At 42.2% G+C, this 14,718-nt stretch overlaps 1 protein-coding gene across 2 annotated transcripts in view; it reads left to right on the top strand.

Moving 5' to 3' along the window:
- Positions 1 to 13,943, top strand: part of STK38 (serine/threonine kinase 38) — a 44,474-nt gene extending 30,531 nt beyond the window's left edge. For both annotated transcript variants that reach the window (XM_068994117.1, XM_068994118.1), the window contains exons 8-14: positions 2,061 to 2,163; positions 3,503 to 3,564; positions 9,053 to 9,170; positions 10,148 to 10,271; positions 10,475 to 10,570; positions 11,503 to 11,597; positions 12,036 to 13,943. In XM_068994117.1, the coding sequence (XP_068850218.1) occupies positions 2,061 to 2,163; positions 3,503 to 3,564; positions 9,053 to 9,170; positions 10,148 to 10,271; positions 10,475 to 10,570; positions 11,503 to 11,597; positions 12,036 to 12,166 (729 nt within the window). In that variant the 3' untranslated portion in view covers positions 12,167 to 13,943. The remainder of the gene's footprint in view (positions 1 to 2,060; positions 2,164 to 3,502; positions 3,565 to 9,052; positions 9,171 to 10,147; positions 10,272 to 10,474; positions 10,571 to 11,502; positions 11,598 to 12,035) is intronic.
- Positions 13,944 to 14,718: the final 775 nt, after the last annotated feature.

Genomic DNA, 14,718 nt, shown 5'->3' with positions numbered 1-14,718 from the left:
TAGGCAGGCTCTTAACCACTGGACCACAGGGGAGTCCCAGTAACAACTATTTTAGTATAATAGCTTCAGTAGCTTTCTCTTTATGTCAGTTTATGTACAGTTAGCATCCTCAAAGTAAATAGCTTGATATTCTGCTTTTAAAATGGTAACGTGTATGAGATTATTTTTCTGTCCTTAAGTTCAGATATATTTTAATAAAATAGTAGCTCTAGTCTGTGTTGTCTTGGGTTCAGATGTCTTGGTCCTGTACCCAGTGCCTTAGTGCTGGCTTCATTGTAGGCTAAGTCTGTGTTCAATGCCAGCAGACATACTGAAGACCAAGAGCTGGGGACTTAGTCTAGCTGAGGAGGACTGGCGACACCTGTTTGGTGCAGACATGCTCTCTACAATATGCCCGCCCAGATGTGTAGAGGAGGGCTCATTTATGTGTTTAGCCATGTTGGTTGTAAAAGTGAAAATGTAGACATTTTGAGTTCCTGCTGCATACTGAGAAGTGCTACAGAGTTCTCTGAAAATCTAGGTTTGAGCAGCGTTTGCTCCAGGCACTGTTTTTTAAGACTCTTCTGGAGTTGTCTAGGTAAAACATGTAATTAAAACTGTGAAACACTTCCTTGGCTTGTAGAACAGGTTATTTGCAAATCTGAAAGGGAAGTAGCAGGTTAGTAGGCTCAAAGCCATCTTTGGTAGTTTACTTCTTATGCTTGTGCCTGTGTGTGTGCACACAGAGCCAAACCTAATGAAATTGAAGAAACCAAAACAGCACAGAAAGCTACTCTTGAGCAAGGCTTCTGTAGCCTTGGGATGTTTATATGTTAGGGACCAAAGGCCACAGATGGGGAAGCCGCCAGGGCTCAGTCCTTGGCCACATCACCCCTGATTGTGTGACCTTGAGCAGTGTAGAGTTGCTCCCAGCAGCAAGAGTTGCTCCCCTAGTTTCGGTTTTACCTCCTTATCTACCTAAACTTTTGGTAGGTGGACGTTTGGTCCTGACTGTGGCCATTTGGATCGTGACAAAAGTTCCTTGAAATCTGGTCCAATCCAAAACATCCATTTTAGACAGAACTAAATACCAAGGACTTTTTGGACCAAATGTCCTGCAATGCAAAATCTCACCACCCCTAGAACACCCTCTTCTACCTTAGAGAACCAGGGAAGGAGCCTTACAAGCCTTAATTCTCACCATTCGTGCCAGGAAGATACCATGATTCGCATTTTCCAGATGAAATGAGGGGTTGGAGAGGTTAAATAATCCTGGTCTGGAGAGAAAAAGCTTTGACTACTGGCTTTGGTGCTGCCATTTCACCAGCAAGTCGTTTAATGACTCTGAGTCTATGAAAGGTGGCTTGAGAATTATAAATGAGACAACACATGTAAAGGCATGGTGCCTGGCTCATAGGAGGTGTGAGGAGAATGGTGAAGGCAGAGACTTAGGATTGGAAACCAGTATGGTAACACTTACCAAGAACTGTACAGTGAAGTCAGTTCCCTTTGTCTTTGGAACAGTTTACTCCTTGGAATTTATCCCAATGAAATAATTCAAGTGGAGAAAAAGCTATGTGAATAAAGACTTGCTCAAACAGCCTTCTATAAAGACCATCCTCTGTATCATGCCTGACTAGGTTGGGAACACGGGCCCTCTCTGGCAGGGGGATGCTTATTGTAATCCACGTGACTTGAGATTGGATTAAGTAGCATTGTGGGGATAGGCAGTGATATACTGAGTCATTTGAATATTATATAGACGTTAAAAACAATTTTGAAGAAACAGAATATTGATTGAGGTAGTTTAAGAGGTAAAATTAGATGCTGTGGATACACCCAAAACATATAATATTTGTATAATAGGATTTGGAGTAATCTTTTATTCGTTTGCTAGTATGTATTTCTCCCCATAATCAAAGCAGCAGCAGCAACCTTTGGTTGTGGAGCCGTAATGGGTAATGCACAGAGCTGGAGAGGATAATGTTCTCTTCCACAAGATGCACGGAGCTGGAGAAGATAACGTTCTCTTCCACATCCGTGAATGTTCATCTGTTCTTTCCCTTGTTTCTTCTCCATAGGGCCATGTGAAGCTTTCTGACTTTGGGCTTTGCACAGGACTGAAAAAAGCACATAGGACAGAATTTTATAGGAATCTGAACCACAGCCTCCCCAGTGATTTCAGTAAGTGTTAATAGTGATGGTAGCCTTTTTATCCCTGGAAGAGCTATTCCCCCTGGTAACCAGAATATGCAGGATGGAGTAGGAGATTCTCACAGATCAAGTCTTTCGAGAATAAAAATACCTTCCCAGGTTTGCTTGTGATTTGTACTGTGTGGTAAGAGAAGATGAAGGCCACCAAATGTGTTAAGGCAGATGTCCCAACAAGCATTCTTTGGAGCTATCTGGAGAAGGTTACAAGGGATGAACAAGGAGCAGGCAAACAAAAATAGTAGAGGAAAAAATCCTGGGAACAACTCCAGGTTAGATTTGCCACTGGCTTCTTTCTGTCACGGCAGAAAGGAGCTTGCAAGTTACTTTCACTCTGCCAGACTGTTGAAAAGTGAAAGTGAAAGGGTTAGTCGCTCAGTCCTGTCCAACTCTCTGTGACCCCATGGATTGTAGCCTACCAGGCTTCTCTGTTTATGGACTTCTCCAGACGAGAATACTGGAGTGGGTTGCCATTCCCTTCTTCAGGAGATCTTCCTGACCCGGGGATCGAACCCAGGTCTCCTGCATTGCAGGCAGATTCTCTACCAGCTGAGCCACCAGGGAAGCCCCACACCATTGAAACTGTGTAGTAAAATTACAGTTCATCCTTGGGAAGCTATGTCTGTAGTATATAATATATACAGAAGTCTCTGATTATGTAAGAGTTACTACTCTTGGAAAATTGATAGTAATTTGAAATGTGCATGTTTTAGGTCCACTTTGGGACCTTCACCTCTCTCTGATGAGACTGAATTCCCTGTGATTCTGATTCAGTTCCCTGTAATTCTGTTTAAGGCCTGTCCTCCTCTCTGGTCATATTATCTCCAGGGAAGTGTGGCTTACAACTTTCTGCATGATATTTTGAATTAATGCTTTAGCACCTCTGGGGCTTATGGATTTGCTGGGAAATGTATCATGCAGAGGAGAAGGCAACGGCACCCCACTCCAGTACTCTTGCCTGGAAAATCCTATGGACAGAGGAGCCTGGTGGGCTGCAGTCCATGGGGTCGCTAAGAGTCGGACACGACTGAGCAACTTCACTTTCATGCACTGGAGAAGGAAGTGGCAACCCACTCCAGTGTTCTTGCCTGGAGAATCTCAGGGACGAGGGAGCCTGGTGGGCTGCCGTCTGTGGGGTCGCACAGAGTCGGACACGACTGAAGCGACGTAGCAGCAGCAGTATCATGCAGAGTTCTTGGTGTGTGGGGAGAAAAGCGAGACTTGAGGGTCTCCTGTGGCTTGAACCAGAGCCTAAAAAAGTAGTAAACATTGCTGAACTTTGCTTATTAGAACTTGTTTTCTCTACTTTTAGCTTTTCAGAACATGAACTCCAAAAGGAAAGCAGAAACCTGGAAAAGAAATAGACGTCAGCTAGTAAGTAATATCTGTGGCTTCTTAAATGCTACAAACCAAGTATGAGCCAGTTTAGAAATATGCACAGAAGTTTGCATTTGATAAATGTTTGCAGCTTTCCTGTTCCTTGTCTTAAATTACCTTAAGGGAGGCCTGTCACATTGGCAGCACCAAAAGTTGTATTTTGAAGGAGGGCAGATATAAAATGAGGTGGTTTTGGTCGTGACATTTTCAGTGGATGACCTCATTTTGACCTTTTACATTGGTGACAGCTGCTTTCCTTCCTCTTCTATCTTTTCCCTCTGTTTATGGTGGTAAAGGTTATATTTGAGGTGGAGTTCTCTCAAACTGAAACTAAGTACAAATACCTACCCAGAACCTCAAGGCTGTGGTTCTCAAGCGTGTGATTCACTTAGTCAGTTCGCCTGCCCCACCCTTTCCTATGTTATGGCAGAAAAAAGAACTTGGTGATTAAAAATTGGAGAGAAATTTAAGGGAAATGCTTATTTTAATAATTCCTGTATATACACATAAAATTATGCCCCATAAGCTTAAAAGTAAATAACATTATTGCATTACCTCAGTAACATGGTGGAACTTATTTAAATAGTACAAATTTACCAGTGAAATGTTCTGTCTAGGCAAACTTTTATTCTGATTCATTCATTGGTTCATAAATTAAAATGCACATATCCCAGTGTCTAGTTATGGAAAATTATTGACCAGATGTAGTAGGAATGTATATCCCTACATATTAGGCTTTGCAAGAAACCCAATAGCAAATTGAAAATAGTAAAGCTAAATTGGCAGTGGGTCATTAGAAAATAAGAATGGCAAGGATGGGAAACTGTGACTAACTTGGAATGATGATCATGTTTGTGTATTTCTAGAAATAGTGGCATTTCTGCTTATTGGTGTACACAGTTGTAACTTGGCAGGTGTGCCAAATACTGTGTTTTGGCTAGAGTCCTTACTAAAACACTGAATTAGGGTTCTCTGTGGTATTTCTAATAATTCATTTAATAGGTTGCTAGTAAGTACCTATTAGTCATATGTGAAAGTTGGAAGCCTTAGGATTAAGAAAGAATCAAAGGAAAGGCTTGCATTTTTTGGATTCATTTGAGGTCCATTTAAGACCATGTTTTGAATATTATGATGTTTTTGTTAAACCTGGGCCCGGGGAGAGGCATTAACCTAAACCAAACATTTTTGGAAATGTAGTAAATGAGATTAATCTTTGATATCTTTTCTAACATTAATTTGGGGATACTAAAGTTTGGTAGCCTTCTTAGGAATTCTGATACTCTTTAAATGTTTAAATTTTATAGGTAGTTGAAGCACCGTTTATAGGTTGTTAAGGATTAGGGAACATTGGGAACAAATCTTTTCAGATGCTTCTGTCACAGAGCGGTAGATCTTTGCCTTGGCTGCTCACCAGAATCACCTGGGAAACTTAAGAACATACTGATGTCTGGTCTGGGTCCCACCCCAGGAGATTGTGATGCAGTTGGTTTGGGGTATATAGTCTGGGTACCTGGTTTTTTAAAAGGGCTCTGGGTGATTCTGCTGTGCAGTCAAAGTTGAGACCCTCTACCTAAGCAATTGTTTCTTAGACAGTAGCTCCTCCATTACTGGGAGACTGATATTTATCTGTGTTTTGGAAGGTAACAAAAGGTAAGGAATCTTCTGTGATTAAAAAAAATTTTTTTAAAGCAAACTAAGATTTAATCTTTGGCCACTTTTATTTAGGGGGTAATTAATCTTAAATACCTCAAATTATCCTCATACTCTGAGAAGCTTTATGCTCTTTGACATAAACCAGAGAGTCATGTCAAACTTACTAGGAATGCCTTATAGGTCTATAAGGAAGGAGGTTCCACAAGTTCTACATTTGGAGTTAAATGACCTTTAATATTTACTATTCTTTAATTTGAATAAACTTAGGTTCTCATGCTCTGGTTAAGGTTCTTGCCTTTTTATCTACAGTAGAAGTGGTCATCCTCATATTACCTCCTTTGATAACTTGGAAATAAAGCTGCCTTTAGTCAGTCTTCAAAAGGTCATTTAACCCTGTGCTTTTGACCTTTCGTAAGTGATTCCATTCTGCTAGTGGAAGGTTAATATAAGTTAATGCTTAGTAGGGTAAGCCTAACACATGTAGTTGTTCACCCAGCCTGTTACTTTTCAGTCTGTTGAAAATCACAGAAAACAAGTGGAGGCTTTCCCTTCATCTTTGGCTGCTTAAATTCCATTCTAATATTTGTAGTGCCAGCATGGTCCTGGGTGATTGTTAGACCAGTAACCGATCAGGACATCGGTATGAGTGAAAGTCGCTCAGTCATGTCCGTACAGTCCATGGAATTCTCCAGGCCAGAATACTGGAGTGGGTAGCCTTTCCCTTCTCCAGGGGCTCTTCCCAACCCAGGGAGCAAACCCAGGGCTCCCGTATTGCAGGCGGATTCTTTACCAACTGAGCCACAAGGTATGAGTCAACCTTAATTTATTTATTAAACGGAGGTAAAAGTTGAAGTACATCTATGCGTCTAACCTTTGTCAGTTAATTTTTTTAAAGTGTAAAATTTACAGAAGTGATTAAGAAAGAAATTAAATTGCTATTTCCCCTAAAATGCTAAATGAAATAGTAAGTTGCAACACATCTGAAATTACTCTTAACAATGAACAAAACTTTTTAGCACAGCCTCAATTGACACTGTAAACAACACTCAGACAACAAAAGGAAAAAAAAAAAAGTACAGATTTGAGGTATTAAGAGCTTGAAGTTGGAGGACACATCAGGTCAGCGTGGAAAACAGAGGTTTGGGAAGGGGGCGGTCCCTGATTACCTGTACTTACCAGGTGGGGCAGTGAGCGTGGGCTCCCAAAGAGGGGCTCTGATTTTTTTTTATACCTTAGTATCTTGAAGTTCCTTTTTTTGTAGCAAGAGATCTCAGTTTTATAATGGAAATCTTCGGACAAATAGGATTTACTTAACATCCAACTTTGCTGGAATATATTTAGACTAATTTGATGGGTTTCTAAAGTTTCTTAACTTTTATAATTAGAATTAAAATATTAATGCTTCTTGGGGAAAGCCCAATCCATATTTCAAACTTGAAAGATTAAAAAAGTGGCATTTATGTTATTTAACATGGATATTTGAAAGAAAACAATGTACAGTTATTCATATGGAAAAAATGAATTCCTACCTTACAGTAGACACAAAAAAATTATGGATGGAAAATAAAACTTTACAAATTTTAGAAGAAAATACAAGGCAATATGTGTATGACTTCAGTAAGGAAGAGTTTCTTAAATAACATACTAAGAAATAATGCAGATAATTAAGAAGTACAAATTGTGAAGGAATACTTAGTGTATTTTACTACTTCAAAGAAAAATAATTTATATATTGAAAAATATAAGCAAAATTAAGAGGCAAGCCACATGGTCCAACTCCTTTGGAATTATCTTCCAGTTCATGTGTGTACCTACCCTTAGTCAGATGCCCTGGAGAAACTCTTGCACCTCTGAACCAGGAGATATCTATAAGAATGTTTTATTGCATATTCATAATAGCAGAAAACTGGAAATAACCCAGTGTCCATCAACAGGAAAATGGTTACATTCTGGAATAGAATATTGTTTAGCAGTGAAAATAATTGAACAACGGCCACATGTGACATCATGGATCAAATTTAAAAACAAAATAGAGGAAAAATCAAGTAGCAAGCAGAAGATTGCGTGTAGAATGATACCATTTTTACAAAGCTCAAAAACAAAACTAAGATCTCAGTTTGAGAGACTCGTGGCAAAATTACTTTTTAAAATCAGAGGAATGGAATTCCATGTCGGTTCAGTGGTTAGGATTCTGAGCTTTCACTGCCAGGCTCAGAGTTCAGTCCCTGGTCGGGGAACTAAGATTCCACAAACTGTGAGGCCAAAAAAGGTTTGTTTGTTTGTTTGTTTTTTTAAGTTAAAAAAGAATTCCAATGAGTCAATGATAAAAGGTGATGCAACTGGAAAAAAAGCTAATAGTCAAAGGATCTGCACAATAATTCACCGAATAAAAAAGAAAACTGAATGTCTGATTAACAGATGAATATGCACTCAGCCTTACTAGAGATCTTGCAAATGAAAACAGCAAGATCCTATTTCATATTCATCAGATTGGTAAAAATTGAAGAGTCTGGCAAAGCCAAGTGTTGGTGAAAGTGGATCGCCAAGAGCTATCCTAACTGGGCATGTTTAAAGAGGAGGACAACTTGTCCACCTTGGAGGACAACTGGAAGATGTCTCATTGAGTTGAAGATGCTCATAATGGAAGACCCAGCAATACTCCCAGTGCCCAGGAGGTGTTACAAGAATGTTTATTCAGGTGTTACTTGTTAGAGTGAAACACTGGAAGCAGCATAAGTGTCCATACAGAAGAATGGATAAAAACCATTGTGTCACTTGTATAATGTCACAGCAGTGTACAGCAGCGAAATGGGTGAACTAAGAGCTACATGAATAAATCTCAGTCATAATGTGGAAGAAAAAAAGCAAGTTGTAGTATTGTAGAATAATACAGCACAGTATGAAACCCTTTATTAAGAGTTGAAATATGCAAGGAGTAATATGTCATTTATGCAAATTTCTATACAGTCCTAACACAGCAACATCAGATTGTTATGACTTCAGTGAAGAGGGAAGGAGTCTCACTTTTCTCGTTTACATAGTTTCTTTTAAAAAGACAAATGACCTGAGAGAAAAATATCACAGGTTATTAACTTTTCTTTAATATAGGTAATGGGTACATGGATGTTGTATTGTCTGTGCTTTTTTTTTCTACGTTTGCACTGTTTCATAATATTTTTTAAAACACCACACAGCTATGGCTTTTAACTTTACAAGTTGTATAATGTGTAAAGCACTTAGATCTGAGCTTTCACCTCTGGTAAGCTCTCAAACGCTGAGCACAGGAAGCCTGTGACTGGGCTTCGCCTGGTATTGCAGTCCTGGTGTAAGAGAGTAGATTATTTGAATTTATAAAATAACCACCTAAGAACTATTACATGGATGTTTCAGTTTGGTAAGTAGATATTTGTAAACTTTTGACCAATAGTTTCTAACTTTACCTTTAATTTCCAAACGGGGGTCTACTGCCTGACTAGTTCTGAGGCCTTAGGCAAAGCTGTTTTGGGCGTCAGAGTTTTATCTAGAGTCCTCGCTGCTGAGTTTTGTCATAGGCTCATAAGCATAGAAGGATCAGAGCCTGGCATACACTGGGCACTCAGTCTATTACAGTACTGTTACACCTGGCAGATACCTTTGACCTCTGCCTTTGAGTGAATGGCCTCTCACTTCACTGACAAGGCTTTATTTTCATTTTGGAAGTGCTATGGAGAGGTCTTCCTGCTTATGTAGTCTGTGGGGAGCTCCGGGTGGTCTCTAGCCTCTGGTCTCTAGGACAGAACTCTGGGCGTCCGCCTTCCTGCCTGGCCTCGCTGACCTGTGGTGCGTGTTTCAGGCCTTCTCCACAGTAGGCACTCCTGACTACATTGCTCCTGAGGTGTTCATGCAGACCGGGTACAACAAGCTCTGTGATTGGTGGTCGCTGGGGGTGATCATGTATGAAATGCTCATTGGTAAGTCGCGTGCTTTCAAGGAACTTTTTCTGTGGGGTCAGGAAGGAGCCGTGCGTTGATAAGACTGTTTCAGTTGGGGCATCTCAGTGAGCACTTCTCCCCCCCATGTCTTTCACTGTGAAGTTTCCTGGGTAGAAAACTCTGGGTCATCAAATGAATCCCACTGTATTTGGGCTCACGGGCACTCTGTCGTGGCTTTGCTCATCATTGATCATGGTTTTCTCTGACTTTTCCATCCTCTCCATCTGGCAGCTCTTTCAATCACTGGCATTTATTAAACACCCACTGTATTCAGAGAGCCTTCACTGGGCAGTATTAGAAGGACTCTTACTAGCTGTCCCCCTTCTCTCTCAAAGCCTTCAAAGCGTGGACTGCTCTGACCTCTCTCCCTCTTGCTTGGTGTATCTGTGTATTTAGGGGACGCGTCTGGGGGGTTACCATATGCCTGACCACTAGGAGAGCCCTGGCCGTGGTGGCCCAGAGCGAGTCCGTGGGAATGACGGTGTGGCAGCGTCTGGCTGCTGTCTTCGGAGCGTGGGATGGGTGCCTGTGAAGGCAGATGTGATCTGTGCGGGGGGCAGGTGGAGTAACACGCTGTGACTGCCCTCTCCCCTGCAGTTCTCAGGCGTGGAGTCACTTTTCCCAAATAAAGATGTTCCTGGAAGGGGTTGTTTCTTAGTGCCGCATCCTTTCTTTTCCAGGGAGCCCCGTGTCCACAGCTCGGCTTCTGTCCTTCCTCTTGAGCCCCAGCTAATAGCTGGCTCCCAAGTGGTATCAGAAGCACAGCTTCACTTTAGATTTGGGGGGAAATGAACAATTGGTTTAGTTGTTTTCTGGGATGAGTGGGAATCCTGTCCATGTCACATAGGAAAGGACATATAGGATCATTAAAATTCTATTAGAATCAAGTGGAATAATCTCCCTCAGATTCAAGAGTTCTGGGATGTGAAGGCTCCGAAGTTCCCTTTTCATTACAGGCTACCCACCTTTCTGTTCTGAGACCCCTCAAGAGACCTATAAGAAGGTGATGAACTGGAAAGAAACTTTGATTTTTCCTCCCGAAGTGCCTATTTCTGACAAAGCCAAGGATCTAATTTTGAGGTATCAGAGAACATTTCCCCTGTCCCCCACCTAGGCCTTTTGAGATGAATGAATCCTTTTTTTTTTTTTAGAAATTTCATCATTTCTTAGGTCTGCCCTCTGCTTCCTCCCATTTCTCTCTTTTTTTAAAAAAGGGGGAGGTTATTCCTTTTCTTTTTCTGAGGAGACTGCTTGAGGTGTGCTGAAAGGCCTCTCTTTTCCAGATTCTGCTGTGAATGGGAACATAGAATTGGAGCCCCTGGAGTTGAGGAAATCAAAAATAATTCTTTTTTTGAAGGTGTTGACTGGGAACATATCAGGTATATCCATATAAAAGCTTTCAGGATAATTTGAGTCTATAGTTTGCTTAATACTAATTTAGAAGCCATTACTGGCATGCCAAGTATGGGAAGAGAGCTTCTTAGAAATTCAGGGTCTTGTCCTGATTTTCGTTCCTGTTAAGGATTGGGAGTTGGGACTTCCTGTCGGCCATGTGCCACAGGATTTGTTTAAGCCACCAGTTGTTTCCAGAGAAACACCTTTGGATTCCATGGTGAAAGGACTGCCTGAGCATCATGTTTCACTTGCTTTTTACCTCGGACACACCAGTCTTTCTAGTGTTGGGGGCCACCAGCCAGACAGTCTGTGCCCACAGGTGGAGGCTGTTATTGGGGGGTAGAGAAGGAAGAAAGGAGTCGGGGGGAGGCAGGGGAGCATGGAATTGTCGTGGGGGGTGGGTCGTAGAGCGCTGTCAGTGTTCTGCCCGCACCGCTGTAGCCAGCATTCCCTGGTTGCTAACCAGGGAATTGTATCTGTTGTGTCTGTTTCATAATTGTCCCTAATCTGCATGCTTGTGATTTTTACCTTTGCCCTTTAGCCTCTCTACTCGGTGGCACTTCTGGTAGAAGAGGGCAGAGCCCTGCACGAAGGGACGTGTAGAGGCTGGGTTCCCCTTTGCAGCAGACAGGGCAGGCTGTCAGGAGCATGCTAACTTTGAATTTTAATTTCACCTTATTTTTCTTGTCTTTCTTCCTAGCTATAGATAATTGTTATATTTTTTCATCACAATATTGTTTGGATTTAGCCAGCTAGTGTGGTTGTCAGTGGTCACAGCTTTTCAAAGGAAATAAAGGCTGCCTGTCAGTGGACAGTGTTTCCCTGTCAGTCAGATCAGGGGTCTTTCCCGGACTTGTTAGTTGTGACCCATATGATTACTAACCATAGTAATTTTTGGCATGTCTGTTCTTGGCAGAGAGAGACCTGCTGCAATATCTATTGAAATCAAAAGCATTGATGATACCTCAAACTTCGATGAGTTTCCAGAATCTGATATTCTTAAGCCAACAGGTAATACCTCCACCACCTCAGGCTGCCTTATCAGTGCATTATGTCCCCCAAATTTGGGTGTGATGTTTACAAATCAGGGCAGAGAACACGGAGAGGAACTTCAGTTCTTCAGGGTCTTTGTAAGTATATTTCCAGTGTTAATGCTGGGCAGCAAGTGAGACCTTGCCAAATGGAAAGTGAATACAAACGCCCACGTTTAGACAGCTCAACCACAAAGATTTACTCTCTTGTTTATTAAATTAAAGGTTAGGTAACCTGAAATGACAGAAGTGGGAAAATAAAACTTTAAAAATATTGTGAAAAATATGAGGTTCAAGGAACATAGGCAAGCAAATGGAGAAAATCTGCAGAATGTTCTCCAGAATGTCACGTCTTCATTACTGAGTAGTCCATCAGGGTGAGGCTGTGAATCAACTCTCACATCTGTTTCTTTCCCAGTGGCAACAAGTAATCACCCTGAGACAGACTACAAGAACAAAGACTGGGTCTTCATCAATTACACCTACAAGCGCTTTGAAGGCCTGACTGCACGGGGGGCGATACCTTCCTACATGAAAGCAGCAAAATAGTTTTCCTTGAAAAGGGATCCTAAATCGAGCAGAGTTCTTTGTACATCGTGGTTTTCTTCTCACATACTCTTTTGAAAGAGTTTCCAGGAAGTTTATGGAACCCACCAACGTGGTGAATGTGGTGATAGTAAGTGGATTCTCTTGCATAACATCTGATGACCGGTGGAACAAAGACAACCGTTTCTACTATGCTGGCCATGAACGGCTGTCCTGCTTCTTTAGAAGCATCATGAGCCAATCTGATGTTTTAAAAAAACCTCAAATTTTCCTAAGTTCATCAGAACGAAGGGGGAAAACAGCCATCATCCAACTTTGAGACTGTAACATAAACTTATTATCAGCCAGTTCTGGGTTTCTGTGACATGCTTCCTGTCAAGCCCACCAAGTATTTTTTTTTTTTATGGCTAAAAGTTCGTAGTACTAAAGGAAATAAAGCAATAAAGAGCGTCGGCAGCCAGCGTTCTGGCTGAAGAAAATGACCCGCCATTCTGAATGGGTGGTCATGGTGGTTTCTCCCCAGACCTCAGCCTCTGGCAAGTGGCTTTTTATAGCTTCCAATCATGGTGCACTTTATTTATGGTACTAGGATAAAGACTCAATCCATTTTGACTTATTTGCTCCTGCCCATCTAAAATATTCCTGCTGCTTTTCTGAGTGTTGATGGAGGAGGCCAGCTTGATCCATCGTTGCTCTTAGAAGGCACAAAGGCTGCTGGGCATCACCAAGGAGTCTCAGATTGCGTGGAAAATCCTTACCTTCTCTTCACGACTGTATCAGAAAATCCCTTTGGATATTGCCACGGACCAGCAGTACTCACAAGTGCTGCCAACAGGACCTCAGCTCCTTCCTGGGAACACAGCAGGTGGCCGGGAACCCTCTTGGCTAAGGTGCTGCTCCTGTTGTGTCTCCAGGACCTCCTGGAGCTGTGAGGGAACCAGCCCAGTACACAGTGCAGGGCCAGCCTGCAGATGCTTGTACAGCTCACGCCTCAGTCCCTGGTGCGACCGTATCTGTATTCTCAGTGTTTCTCCTTGGAATCATTACAAATTTTTCCTTTGCAGATGCCTTCCTGGGGGATGGTCCTCTCCACCCTTAAGGGTCACCTGCAGGCCTGGGCTGACCAGGCCTCTCTGCTGGGGTGGTCTCTGAAGAGAGACCCTCTGAATTTTAGCACGAAGTGCCTTTTCTTTCACGGGTGCCACCACCTTTAGAGAACTTTTGCTGCATCAGAAAAATGTGGAGGCTCCATATTAATGCATTATTGCTTTAAAAAATTGATGACTCTTAAAGCGTCATTTGCACCTATGTGATAACTTTGCATATTGCAGAGTGTCGTGGCCAAGTCACAACTAGGAGACTGCTTCCTGCCAGTCTTGAGGTTGTAAACATCAGCTATGAAAGGAAAGTATGTTCTAGCTTAGCCATTCAGGAAAAAAAAAGTAGTATCGAAGTAACAGTAGTAAGTGAAACTGCTTTGGGTTTTAATGACTTAAGAGAAAGGAAAAAGAATTTTAGGGAAATACTAACTCTGGATGAAGATCATGTGTTTGCCCCTTATTCTTTCATTCATGGTTTGCTGGTGAAAAGGAAGTGAGTCTTTTGTGTAACTATGTAGTTTCTTTGGATTACCAAATATTTGGGGCCTCGACCCCTGTGTGTTTTGCAAGAGTGTGTGGTAAGCATGAGTAATGAGAATAGGAGGGTGATAGTCTGTATGTTGGAAAGTGGCATGGGGTTTTTCGTGGGGGGTGGGGGAATGCCCACATTTTAACTTCTAAACTTCTGAATAAACGGTGTGAAAACAGTTGTATAAATTTGTGTGTTTTAAAGCAAATGTGGCTTGTAATACCAAGAGGCAGAGTGCTGGTGGTTTCTTCTAAACCCCTTTGTCTGCAAAACATTGCAACAGTGAATGCCAACCTTAGGCAGAATGCTTTACTGTCTCAGGGAAGATGGGAGCCCACCCTTCTGTCAGCCCCACGCCTCTGCTCCTTCTACCTGGCTCAGTCACAGGGCAGCGGGCACCCCTGCAGTTCAGTGCAGCAAGGCCGAGGGGAGACCTGCTGACGAAAGTGCTGTCAGCTGGTGGGCCCTTCGTACAACTGTTTGAAGCTCAGCCCCATCTTTCCCACAAGCTGCCAAGATGGACACCTCAGCTCCTGATGTCCACCAGAGCAGGGCTCTGCTCGGGGCAAGTATGTGAGGAGCCTTCTCTGGGTCCCGGAAAGGAGCTTCGGGCAAAGACCAAGCAGGGTGGGAATCTGTTTAAATTCAGGCATCTGTTTAAATGCAGCCTAAACAGAATGTGTTATCTTCCCGTGGCTCATGAGTTTCAAGAAATGTCGGGAACCACCGTCTCTGGGTTCTGTCTCTTAGAACCACTGAACCACTGTCTCTTGGGGGGGAGTTAGAAAATAACAGAACTTAACTGTACCATGTACTAAAGTGAAATGGAATACTGATGCCATTCAGTCTCCTTGGTTCAGGAGTACATCAGAATTGTCTTCAGTACCTATTTAAGAATTACTTTCAAAAGTAAGAGGCAAATTCCT

This window comes from Capricornis sumatraensis, chromosome 22, assembly GCF_032405125.1.
Source record: "Capricornis sumatraensis isolate serow.1 chromosome 22, serow.2, whole genome shotgun sequence".
NCBI classification, from domain to species: Eukaryota; Metazoa; Chordata; class Mammalia; order Artiodactyla; family Bovidae; genus Capricornis; species Capricornis sumatraensis.
This window is presented reverse-complemented; position numbering and strand designations above follow the sequence as displayed.